Source organism: Rhinoderma darwinii, chromosome 3 (genome assembly GCF_050947455.1).
Source record: "Rhinoderma darwinii isolate aRhiDar2 chromosome 3, aRhiDar2.hap1, whole genome shotgun sequence".
NCBI lineage: Eukaryota > Metazoa > Chordata > Amphibia > Anura > Rhinodermatidae > Rhinoderma > Rhinoderma darwinii.
In genome coordinates, this window is record NC_134689.1 from 419012075 (window position 1) to 419025229 (window position 13155).

Genomic DNA, 13155 nt, shown 5'->3' on the forward strand with positions numbered 1-13155 from the left:
ATCTGCTAGATCTGCCCTGGTTACCTGTAAGTGTTATTATTATTATCTGCTAGATCTGTCCCGGTCACCCGTAAGTGCTATTATAATCTACTAGATCGGCTCTGGCCAACTGTAATTGTTATTATTATCTGCAAGATCTGCCCGGTCACCTGTAAATGTTATTATTAACTGCTAGATCTCCTCTGGTCACTTGTTATTATCTGCTAGATCTGCCCCGGTCACCTGTAAGTTCTATTATTATCTACTAGATCTGCCCGGTCACCTGTAAGTTCTATTATTATCTGCTAGATCTGCCCGGTCACCTGTAATTGTTATTATCTGCTAGATCTGCCCCACTCACCTGTGTTATTATCTGCTAGATCTGCCCCACTCACCTGAGTTATCTGCTAGATCTGCCCCACTCACCTGTGTTATTATCTGCTAGATCTGCCCCACTCACCTGAGTTATCTGCTAGATCTGCCCCACTCACCTGAGTTATCTGCTAGATCTGCCCCACTCACCTGTGTTATTATCTGCTAGATCTGCCCCACTCACCTGAGTTATCTGCTAGATCTGTTCCGGTCACCTGTAAGTTCTATTATTATCTGCTGGATTTTTCCCATCACCTATAAGGGTATGTTCAAACACAGAGTCAAAAACGTCTCAAAATACGGAGCTGTTTTCAAGAGAAAACAGCTCCTGATTTTCAGACGTTTTTTGTGCCACTCACGATTTTCGCAGCGTTTTTCGCAGCGTTTTTTAAGTCCGTTATTGGACATTTTTTCAATAGAGTCTATGGAAAACGGCTCCAAAAACGTCCCAAGAAGTGTCCTGCACTTCTTTTTTGCGGACGTTTTTTTACGCATAAAAAAACGCAGCGAAAAATGCTCCATCGGAACAGAACGCCGTATTTCCCATTGCAACCAATGGGCAGATGTTTGGAGGCGTTCTGCTTCCGATTTTTCGGACGTTTTTCAGGCGTTTATGGCCTGGAAAACGGCCGAAAATAGGCCTTGTGAACATACCCTCAGTGTTATTATTATCTGCTAGATCTGCTCTGTCACCTGTAAGTGTTATTATTATCTGCTAGATCTGCCCTGGTCACCTGTAAGTGTTATTATTATTATCTGCTCGATCTGTCCCGATCACCTGTAAGTGTTATTATTATCTGCTAGATCTGCCCCAGTCACCTGTAAGTGTTATTATTATTATCTCCTCGATCTGTCCCGGTCACCTGTAAGTGTTATTATTATTATTTGCTAGATTTGTCCCGGTCACCTGTAAGTCTTATTATTATTATCTTCTACATTTGTCCCGGTCACCAGTAAGTGTTTTTATTGTGAAGTAGAAGTGTCTGGGAATAACAATAGTTCAACCACGATGCTAGATTACGCAAATAGAGCAGGGCCATCGAGTGCTGCGGCGCGTGGCACATATGTATATCTCGATGAGTTTTGAATACTCTCTCTCATGTAGATCACAAACCTACAACGCCAAAGAAGTGGACCTGCAGCTGGCAAGTGCGGACAGCGGGGAACCATTGGAGATGGTTGATATTGATCCGGAGGCTTTCACAGGTACCGTCGGGTACAGTAAACCCAAACCTGTCCATAGACCTTAGATTTTTTACATTTCCACTGGTTGTTTCATCTCAACCAAGTTTGGAGATATTGGAAGTGTCTGAAACCTCCAATAATACACAAGTTGAAGGTGCGAGAAGATCAGGGGCGTTGGCTGCTGATCTCTGTACCTTGTTGTCTACCAGGTCTACCAGCCATGTTCTCCTCTCTTTCAGAAAATGGGGAGTGGGCCATAAAACATTGTCCAGCATGGAAATTTATGAACCATGGCTACACGGAGGACGACCTCCAATATCAACAGATTATCTTTGGTCTGATCATCCAGAGAAAACCTCTTTTTTACATTGTCAACATCATCGTGCCTTGTGTCCTCATCTCCTCCCTGGTGGTGCTGGTCTACTTTCTACCGGCCAAAGGTAAGAAAACCACTAACCAATGATGGTCAATGATCAAATGACTTCAAGGGGTTGTCTAATAAAAAAGTTTGCATTGTTTTTTCCAGAAACAGCGCCACTCTTGTCCAAAGGTTAGGTCTGGTATTGCAGCTTAGCCCCATTCACTTCCATGAAACGGAGCTGCAATACCAGACACAACCCTTGGACAAAAGTGGCGCTATTTCTGGGGGAAATGGGTAAAAAAAATTCTTAAAACTGGCCAAAAAAGATCCTTAAAGGACAACTTCACCTTAATTTATCTTCTGGCCCTTATCGGACAAGATCTTTTGATTCATCTTTGCCCTCACACGTCTCATTCTCCAGCTGGAGGTCAGAAGTGTACACTGTCCATATCAGTTCTCCTGGCCCAGACTGTGTTCCTGTTCCTCATCGCTCAGAAGGTCCCGGAAACTTCCCTGAGTGTCCCACTAATTGGAAAGTAAGTGATACTACAGGTACAGAAAGCCACACTCCAACATCAGGATTCACCTCTCACCATCATTTAATAGTGTACTTTACTCTAGTCACATCCAAAGCTGCATTCACAATCCCTATGCTGTATTTTGGTATAGGTGGCATTTACACATCTCCTACAATGCAATGCATCAGTGATCAGTGCATCATCGTATCTGAGCTAGGCTGCTCAGGATGTCTAGGTCAGCACATTTTTAAGCAGAACTCTTTAAATGCAGCATTATGTGTGACTGGAGTAGCACACGTTGACTAGAATAACGGGACTGAAAGCTGCATTAACAATTCTATTGGTTGTTACTTGGAATCTGTCAACACTCTGCTGACAGACACACCCCTAGCCCATTAGCTGAGCTCTGATAAGCACTGCACCCTCTTCTGCAGATTAGGGGAATAACATCTAGTTTTTGTTGCAGGTACTTGATCTTCGTGATGATTGTGTCAACGATCATTGTCCTTAGCTGCGTGATTGTCCTCAACGTATCACTGCGGACGCCGAACACCCACAACCTGACAGCGACCATCAAGCACGTGAGGAATTCCCTCTTAAAGAGCCACTAACCCTATAGTCGGATGCTTATAATTTGGCAGCAGCGTTATCCCATTGAAGAAAACTAGTCAGCCTATCCCCAGCTTGAAACGGCTGATAATAGGGAACAATGTTTAATTTGCAATACCACACCTGGCCACAAGTTTCATGAGCAGCACTGAGCACCTAGGAGTTCTATAGAGCCTAACTCTAATGCGCCATCTAGTGGCAGAAACATTAAGTGCAGAAATTTAATTTTCTGAGGGCTGGAACTGCTCCTTTAAGAAGTTCCTTACCTTATGATGCACATGGCAGTAAAAGATGGGGAACGGGGTGAGTGTGGGCTGCCTGCCCGGTATGTAATCGGGGGCAATATAATAGTCAGGATTTAATACTCAGTCTCTTGCAGAGGCTCCTGGAGGTGTTACCTCGCTACCTGCAGATGAAGATTGAGCCCTGTGAGGAAGAGGAGGAGACCCCGCGGGAGAGGAGGAAGAGCTCCTTGGGCATAATGTTAAAGGCTGAGGAGTATGTTCTGAGGAAGCCGCGGAGCGAGCTGATGTTTGAGCGGCAGAGGGAGCGGCATGGGATGAGCCGGGACGACCGGGGCCACAGAGGTGAAGAAAAGGGACCCAAAGGCAGGAAGGGGCAGTGGAGGTGGCAGATAGGTAAGGAGAGGGTGGGAGGAAGCTGCAGGAGGCCTACAGCACAGCTCCACTACTACACATTGCTTCACTTATCCAGAGTTATGTCATGTCTTATACTCTAGTCACATCCAGAGCTGTATTCACAATCAGGCTGATAGACATGGTCCTAACAGCTTCGTTAAAATTCCATATGGGGTTATGGCATGCTCTATTTTTCTACTACTGTGTCTGGAGTGAACACTACATCTGCAATATGTAGGAACAGAATGATGAATGCAGCTCTGGATGTGACTAGAGTATAAGAAAAATGTAACAACTGAATTGTGAATGCAGCTCTGCATGTGACTAGAGTATAAGACATATGTAATGGCAGAATGATGAATGCAGCTCTGGATGTGACTGGAGTAATTATGTAATTACAGTGCATTACAGTAGAGTATGCTCAGAACAGGTATGGGGCAGTATTGATAGTGCGAGTTTATGTAGACTGACAGACAGCTAGAAACTAACAGAATTGTGAATGCAGCTCTGGATGTGACTAGAGTATAAGAAAATGTAACAGCTGAATTGTGAATGAAGCGCTGCATGTGACTAGAGTAAGATATAATGTAACAGCAGAATGATGAATGCAGCTTTGCATGTGACTAGAGTATAAAACAATGTAACGGAAATTGCGAATGTAGCTTTGCATGTTACTAGAGTATAGGACATATGCAACAGAATGAATGCAGCTCTGGATGTGACTGGAGTAATGATGTAATTCAGTAATGATAAGTTTCCAGTATTCTATATTGTTTTTTTCCTGATATTCTGATGTGGAGCTGTTGCTTTAAGTATAAAGAGCTGATGTCTGGGGAGAAGACAGGAGGTAAAGGAGTCAGAGAAACAGTCAAGTAAATAGTGAGGAACAGAACTGACGAATGGGGCGGGGCCTAATAATGTGGCACTGTGTAGCTCATTGTATTCCTACGTTACAGTGGACGGCTTTGACGTTGGGGTCACCACTCCGCTGTTCAAGAACCTGGCCCACTGCGCCCCGGAAATAAAGGAATGTGTGGAGGCGTGCAACTTCATCACCAGCAGCACCAAAGAGCAGAACAAGTGCGGCGCGGTGAGTGTGACACAGATACAAGACCACCCCATAGCTGACCGCTTAATGGGGCCCTCTGCTCCGGACAATCACCACTTGTTGGATCCCTCGACATTAAGCAGATCACAAAGTGTCCTCCTGCTGGAACCCCCAGTGATCAGCTGTAATCTGTGGGGAAACCTGGCAGTAAGTGTTCAATGTCCCTGCAGCGCCCCCACAGGAGAAACAAAGCATTACACTGAGCCATTTCATATCAATAGGAGAGGACAGGGACTTTATATCTACTTTACCCTCGGTCCAAGTTTTGTAATGGTCCCATATTATACTCCAGAGCTGCACTCACTATTCTGCTGGTGGAGTCACTGTGTACATACATTACTTATCCTGTACTGATCCTGAGTTACATCCTGTATTATACTCCAGAGCTGCACTCACTATTCTGCTGGTGTAGTCACTGTGTACATACATTACTTATCCTGTACTGATCCTGAGTTACATCCTGTATTATACTCCAGAGCTGCACTCACTATTCTGCTGGTGGAGTCACTGTGCACATACATTACATTACTTATCCTGTACTGATCCTGAGTTATATCCTGTATTATACTCCAGAGCTGCACTCACTATTCTGCTGGTGGAGTCACTGTGTATATACATTACATTACTTATCCTGTATTATACTCCAGAGCTGCACTCACTATTCTGCTGGTGGTCACTGTATACATACATTACTTATCCTGTACTGATCCTGAGTTACATCCTGTATTATACACCAGAGCTGTACTCACTATTCTGCTGGTGGAGTCACTGTGTACATACATGACATTACTTATCCTGTACTGATCCTGAGTTATATCCTGCATTATACTCCAGAGCTGTACTCACTATTCTGCTGGTGGTGTCACTGTGTACATACATTACATTACTTATCCAGTACTAATCCTGAGTTATATCCTGTATTATACTCCAGAGCTGCACTCACTATTCTGCTGGTGGAGTCACTGTGTACATACATTACATTACTTATCCTGTACTGATCCTGAGCTATATCCTGTATTAGACTCCAGAGCTGCACTCACTATTCTGCTGGTGTAGTCACTGTGTACATACATTACTTATCCTGTACTGATCCTGAGTTACATCCTGTATTATACTCCAGAGCTGCACTCACTATTCTGCTGGTGGAGTCACTGTGTACATACATTACATTACTTATCCTGTACTGATCCTGAGTTACATCCTGTATTATACTCCAGAGCTGCACTCACTATTCTGCTGGTGGAGTCACTGTGTACATACATTACATTACTTATCCTGTACTGATCCTGAGTTACATCCTGTATTATACTCCAGAGCTGCACTCACTATTCTGCTGGTGGAGTCACTGTGTACATACATTACATTACTTATCCTGTACTGATCCTGAGTTACATCCTGTATTATACTCCAGAGCTGCACTCACTATTCTGCTGGTGGAGTCACTGTGTACATACATTACATTACTTATCCTGTACTGATCCTGAGTTACATCCTGTATTATACTCCAGAGCTGCACTCACTATTCTGCTGGTGGAGTCACTGTGCACATACATTACATTACTTATCCTGTACTGATCCTGAGTTACATCCTGTATTATACTCCAGAGCTGCACTCACTATTCTGCTGGTGGAGTCACTGTGTACATACATTACTTATCCTGTACTGATCCTGAGTTACATCCTGTATTATACTCCAGAGCTGCACTCACTATTCTGCTGGTGGAGTCACTGTGTACATACATTACATTACTGATCCTGAGTTACATCCTGTATTATACTCCAGAGCTGCACTCACTATTCTGTTGGTTAAGTCACTGTACATAATAGAGTCTCCACCCTCCGTTGCAGCCATCCTCTCTGTGTGACTGTATGGCGGCTATTTTGAATAAGACCTCACGTCACTCTCTTTTTCTCCCCCATCAGGAGATGGAGAACTGGGTCATGATCGGGAAGGTGCTGGACGTTCTGTGCTTTTGGGGGGCGCTCCCCCTCTTTGTGGTGGGGACCCTGGCCATCTTTTTCATGGGACATTTTAACAATGTTCCGGAGCGTCCCTTCCCGAGTGGTGACCACGTCTTCCCCCCTTGCTCCACCACGGCAGGTTAGGGTCCTGCTGGTCAGGGGGAGCTCCATCCACGCTGGAGTAATAAAACCAGAAAAACTGCTGGAAAATATTTTATTGTCCTAATTTGTCTCAATTACAAAAAACGCCACAACAACGAAAAACGGCATCGTCCGGAGACCCGTCTGACAGCTAGAGGGTCCTCTCAGCCCAAGCAATGAGCGCCCAGTGACGAAGGAGGACCCCATGGATGTCCAGTACAGACCCCTCTATACGTCGTCCTCACACAGCGCAGGGCACCCGGACCCCCGGCGGAGATGAATGAACAGTCTGGTGGGGCGGTCACTAGAGAGTGAGTTTTGTGTTCCTAAAACTTGAGTTGTCTCTGCGGGAAATAGAAACATGAGAGGGTGTGAGATAATCCCAATCCGCTACCTGCGGGGATACATTGTAACAAGCCATCAGCTGTGTGGGCAGGACTAGGTCGCAACGGGTTCTCAGATGTAAACGTTTTCATTCAATTCCTCACCACGTACCAGATTTCTTCTTGCAGTCAATGAATGGAAGCATTCTGGACTGCCTTCACAAACGGTCCTTACCTAGGTCTGCTCACACAACTGGGGGGCTGTTACAGTGTATCAGTTAGTCACAGCAATAATCTCTCTACTGTTCTTGCTGTCAAACAGTGTAGTAGACCCATCAGAAGTGAGAGCAGGACTAGGTCAGGTCCTCAGCTTCTGAATGGAAACAGGAATACTTCCACTAACAGCAAGCAGAGATTTTGAAAATGGCAAAGATTAGAGATACGCCTTTATAGATCCCACACTACCCAGGTTATAAGGGATATAATAGCTGGGGGGTGGGGGGCACTGACTTGAGGCTGTCGTTGTGGGTCTTGTACTCCATGATGGTGTTTGGAGGGAGGTTGAGGACTCTCCTCAGTGTGTCCCGGATTCGGATCGTGCTGAGTTGATCATTGGCCGTCTTGTTCCAGATGGAGAGGATGTCTTCCTGCAGGGGGATGAAAACAGACAATGCAACAGAGCGGGAGTCCTCTCCATGATGTAGAGTCAGGTGGGCGGGGCATGACACTTCCAAGACCCGCCCCTGCTGACATACCTGAACATTACAGTTTTCTACATGCATCAGAGGAATGTGTCATGCCCCGCCCTATCCAATGCAGAGAGTGAAGGGGCGGAGCATGACACGCTTCCTGAGACCCGCCCCTGCTGACTTACCTGTACATTACTGAGACACAGAGACGGAGTCCTCTACATGCCTAAGAAGAATGTGTCATCCCCCACCCCATTCAATGAAGAAAGTGAGGTGGGCGGGGCATGACACGCTTCCTAGACCCGCCTGTGCTGACAAACCTGTACATTACTAAGACTTAGAGGCGGAGTTCTCTACATACCTCAGGAATGTGCAATGCCCCGCCCCATATAATACACAGTGTGTGATGGGTGGAGCATGACACGCTTCGTGTAATCCCCTGCTGACATACCTGTACATTGCTGAGTTCTGGAGGCGGAGTCAGAGGAATGTGTCATACCCCGCCCTATCCAATGCAGGGAGTGAGGTGGGCGGAGCATGACACGCTTCTTAGACCCGCCCCTGCTGACATAACTGTACATTACTAAGACTTAGAGGCGGAGTTCTCTGCATACCTCAGGAACGTGTCATGTCCCAAGAGGTGGGTGGGGCATGACACGCTCCCTGAGATCTGGTGCATAGGGCGGTGGTCTTGTCCGGATCCCGATAACGGAGCTGCTGCAGGTCAGGAATAGCCTCTAAGACCAGTGAGGCTGGGTGTGGGGGGAGGGGTATGAACCTACCTGGAAGCGTATGGACACGACCACCCCGCAGATCTCCTCTCCCACCATGAACTGCTCCCCCACCATGGCCAGGATGATGTTCTCCCAGAACCTGGATGCCAGGCCCTTCCGTAGACGAATGATCCACTTCCCGCCGTTTTTGTTGGCATCATCCTACGGGTGGAACACCAATGGAGATAAAACAGAATGGAGCTGAAGACGCGTCAGTCACATGTAGCAGAGGTGATGGGTTGTTAAAGCTTCTATACTGACCGTTGAGGTCCCCAATACCCGGCTCGGTCCTATGTAAATGTAAAGTCAAGTCCTGAAACTTTCTAATAAGCGTTGTGTTCAAATTCCTCACCATTATCAAGATCTCTGCTTGCGGTCAGTGAATTGCAACATTTAATTTACTCCCATAAGCTGAAAACCTGTTTTGACCTAATACTTTTCATATATGAGGGTTTGTTACAACGTATTCAAGTCTAGACAATCCTCAGCACAAATCCTTCAAAGTATCAGTTTAGCTTCCAGAGGATTATCTAGACTGGATACATTTGTAACAAACCCTCAGCTGTGAGAAGTATTAGGTCAGAACATAGGACTGAGTCAAGTATTGGGGACCTCCGCAGTCAGTATGGACATCCAGTGATCAGGGAGGGGGTCCTTTTCTGCTTACTTTTCCCTGACAGCAAGCAGAGATCTTGAGAATGGTGAGATATTGAACAGTGTATTAGAAAGTTTTAGAACGTAGGTTTAACCCCTGCAGGCACATCACCCAGCAGCAGCCAGGAATGAAGAGAACTGCAATCATACCCGTTTAACCCCTGAGATGCCGGGATTGATAGATTTAGGTATATTTCCCTTGTAGTGACTCCCGGCACTCACCTCCCACATAGGTTTGATGCCTTCCTTGAACAGATGGAAGTCGCTGTATCCTGAGAGGTCACCGGGCCGCACTAAGTGGCTGTACACGCGCCAGAACTGCTCCACCTAAAATACAGCAGACATGGGGTGAGATGGAGGGCACACGCTGCCACCTCTGGGGGGCGCTCCATACACAGGAGACTCACCGATGCCACTGTGCCGAATTGTCTGATGTTCTGCTCATAGTTATGAGTGCTGGCGGGCCGGGAGGGCGTTCTCCGAGAGTACCAGAAGGTGTAACGATACTGCAGCGGGTGCTCCCCGGGGGATACTACCACTATCTCCTGTAGACACAAGAACCGTCAGTTTAAGCGCACCGGTCATAATGTCATAGATCAGTAGTACATGTGGATGTATACAACTCAGTGACAAGCCTCATCCTCCAGCAGACTGTAGTTCCCATTTCCCTGCGTGCAATCAGGGAGGGGGATGCAGCTGCAGCTTCCTTCACTGTGTGTCTGTGAGGGAGGAGGGGGATGTAGTTGCTCCCTGTGAGGGAGGGAGGAGGGGGATGCAGCTGCTCTCTGTGAGGGAGGGAGGAGGGGGATGCAGCTGCTCTCTGTGAGGGAGGAGGGGGATGCAGCTGCTCTCTGTGAAGGAGGGAGGAGGGGGATGCAGCTGCTCTGTGAGGGAGGGAGGAGGGGGATGCAGCTGCTCTCTGGGAGAGAAGAGGGGGATGCAGCTGCACTCTGTGAGGGAGGGAGGAGGGGGATGCAGCTGCTCTCTGTGAGGGAGGGAGGAGGGGGATGCAGCTGCTCTCTGTGAGGGAGGGAGGAGGGGGATGCAGCTGCTCTCTGTGAGGGAGGGAGGAGGGGGATGCAGCTGCTCTCTGTGAGGGAGGGAGGAGGGGGATGCAGCTGCTCTCTGTGAGGGAGGGAGGAGGGGGATGCAGCTGCACTCTGTGAGGGAGGACCGAGGGGGATGCAGCTGCACTCTGTGAGGGAGGACCGAGGGGGATGCAGCCGTACTCTGTGAGGGAGGGAGGAGGGGGATGCAGCCGTACTCTGTAAGGGAGGGAGGAGGGAGATGCAGCCGCACTCTGTGAGGGAGGGAGATGCAGCCGCACTCTGTGAGGGAGGGAGATGCAGCCGCACTCTGTGAGGGAGGGAGATGCAGCCGCACTCTGTGAGGGAGGGAGATGCAGCCGCACTCTGTGAGGGAGGGAGATGCAGCCGCACTCTGTGAGGGAGGGAGATGCAGCCGCACTCTGTGAGGGAGGGAGATGCAGCCGCACTCTGTGAGGGAGGGAGATGCAGCCGCACTCTGTGAGGGAGGGAGATGCAGCCGCACTCTGTGAGGGAGGGAGATGCAGCCGCACTCTGTGAGGGAGGGAGGAGGGGGATGCAGCTGCACTCTGTGAGGGAGGGAGGAGGGGGATGCAGCTGCACTCTGTGAGGGAGGACGGAGGGGGATGCAGCTGCACTCTGAGGGAGGACGGAGGGGGATGCAGCTGTACTCTAAGGGAGGGAGGAGGGGGATGCAGCTGCACTCTGTGAGGGAGGACGGGGATGCAGCTGTACTCTGTAAGGGAGGGAGGAGGGGGATGCAGCTGCTCTCTGTGAGGGAGGAGGGGGATGCAGCTGCTCTCTGTGAGGGAGGGAGGAGGGGGATGCAGCTGCACTCTGGGAGGGAGGGGGATGCAGCTGCACTCTGGGAGGGAGGGGGATGCAGCTGCACTCTGGGAGGGAGGGGGATGCAGCTGCACTCTGGGAGGGAGGGAGGGGGATGCAGCTGCACTCTGGGAGGGAGGGAGGGGGATGCAGCTGCACTCTGGGAGGGAGGGAGGGGGATGCAGCTGCACTCTGGGAGGGAGGGAGGGGGATGCAGCTGCACTCTGGGAGGGAGGGAGGGGGATGCAGCTGCACTCTGGGAGGGAGGGAGGGAGGGGGATGCAGCTGCACTCTGGGAGGGAGGGGGATGCAGCTGCACTCTGGGAGGGAGGGAGGAGGGGGATGCAGCTGCACTCTGTGAGGCAGGGAGGGAGGAGGGGGATGCAGCTGCTCTCTGTAAGGGAAGGAGGAGGGGGATGCAGCTGTACTCTGTAAGGGAGGGAGGACGGGGATGCAGCTGCTCTCTGTGATGGAGGAGGGGGATGCAGTTGCTCTCTGTGAGGGAGGAGCGGGTGCAGTTGCTCTCTGTGAGGGAGGAGCGGGTGCAGTTGCTCTCTGTGAGGGAGGAGCGGGTGCAGTTGCTCTCTGAGGGAGGAGGAGGGTATGCAGCTGCAGCTTCTCTCTTCCTGTGTCTATGAGGGAGGAGGGTCATAGAGCTGCAGCTTCTCTCTTCACGGATCTATGAGGGAGGAGGGTGATGCAGCTTCTCTCTTCCTGTATCTATGAGGGAGAAGGGTGATGCAGCTTCTCTCTTCCTGTGTCTATGAGGGGGGAGGGTGATGCAGCTTCTCTCTTCCTGTGTCTATGAGGGAGGAGGGTGATGCATATCAGGATATGTGGCTTTAATCTGGCCAACCCACCACTGATGAGAGATAGGAGCAGTGAGATGACCCGGAGCTGGAGGAGGGACAGACATGTCAGCCGGCGGGGGAGTTGTTAAGGTTTCCTGCTCTGATAATCTAGACGTGCTCTGACCAGTGACAATGGCGCTGTCCTCTATTACACGGCAGAGGACGCCAGTACCGCACCTCTCCATAGTGCTAAGACATGAAGACAACCATTAGAGTTGGGATAAGGACGTCATAGAACAGCTCCCCCTAGCGAGCCAGAATGGTAATGTGAGAGTGGCCATGTGATCAGTGCTGCTGTGGAACTACAACTTCCAGCATGCCTCCCTCCCACACTAATAACACACGGGACTTGCTCACAGCAAGTAAACTTATTGCCCAACCAATCACAGTTCAGCCTTAATTTAAAAAAAAAAGTAGTTTGGTTGCTACACGTGTTCTTTGAGACAGTATTGACACAAACCCACATGGCAGCAACTTCCGGCGCACTGAGTGACGTCACCCTCACACGCCGGAAGTTCCAGTAAGGCCGTTAGCCCCGCCCGGGTCCTACCTTGGATCTTGCGGCTGTCTTGGACACATCCTCCGGGACGGTGACGTCATCGTTTCCTGAGATCCCCATGTGCGGCCCCCTTGTACCCCAAGGACTGTGTATAAGACCTGCGCTCGGTATCCCGGATCTTTTCGTTCCCTCTACTCAGTGTTGTGCCGGCCGAATAGACGCGATGCCGTCATTACGTCAGCACGTCACTGTGCGTGGAGGGGGCGCGGCGTTAGACATGACTGGAGTGGACGGGGCCGCCCCCTGCTGGTTGTAGTGGTGTACTACTCTATAATAGTGAGGGATGACAAGCAGCAGCAATATCCGGCTAAGATGTCGATTTCATTATGACACTGCTCCTGCTACATGTCAGATGGAACTACAACTCTCAGCAGGACACATAAAAAAATAATAATCAGCAGATGTAGGACTACAAGTCCCAGCATGCATTTGTATATGACCCGCCTCCTCTTTTCCTCCTGTGATGGACATGCTTGCCCCGGTCTGGAGGCTCTGACTTTCGCCTCGTCCTGGACGCCAGATATATATGAAGGGTACGCATACACGATGTTATCCAAGATGG

The 13155-nt window shown here is 49.4% G+C and overlaps 2 protein-coding genes across 2 annotated transcripts; one reads left to right on the forward strand and one right to left on the reverse strand.

The window, feature by feature from the left end:
• Positions 1–1427: 1427 nt before the first annotated feature.
• On the forward strand, positions 1428–6944 carry LOC142750597 (acetylcholine receptor subunit epsilon-like). Its single transcript, XM_075859595.1, has 7 exons — positions 1428–1557; positions 1776–1976; positions 2319–2433; positions 2882–2996; positions 3404–3662; positions 4619–4752; positions 6694–6944. The coding sequence occupies exons 1-7, from the start codon at positions 1428–1430 to the stop codon at positions 6874–6876; spliced, it is 1137 nt and encodes a 378-aa protein (XP_075715710.1). The 3' UTR covers positions 6877–6944.
• On the reverse strand, positions 6933–12787 carry LOC142750286 (eukaryotic translation initiation factor 4E type 2-like). Its single transcript, XM_075859266.1, has 6 exons — positions 12585–12787; positions 9720–9857; positions 9535–9639; positions 8668–8820; positions 7707–7843; positions 6933–7217 (listed from the first exon to the last, which is right to left on the reverse strand). Exons 1-6 carry the CDS (start codon positions 12651–12653, stop codon positions 7178–7180), a joined length of 642 nt encoding a protein of 213 aa, XP_075715381.1. The 5' UTR covers positions 12654–12787; the 3' UTR covers positions 6933–7177.
• Positions 12788–13155: the final 368 nt, after the last annotated feature.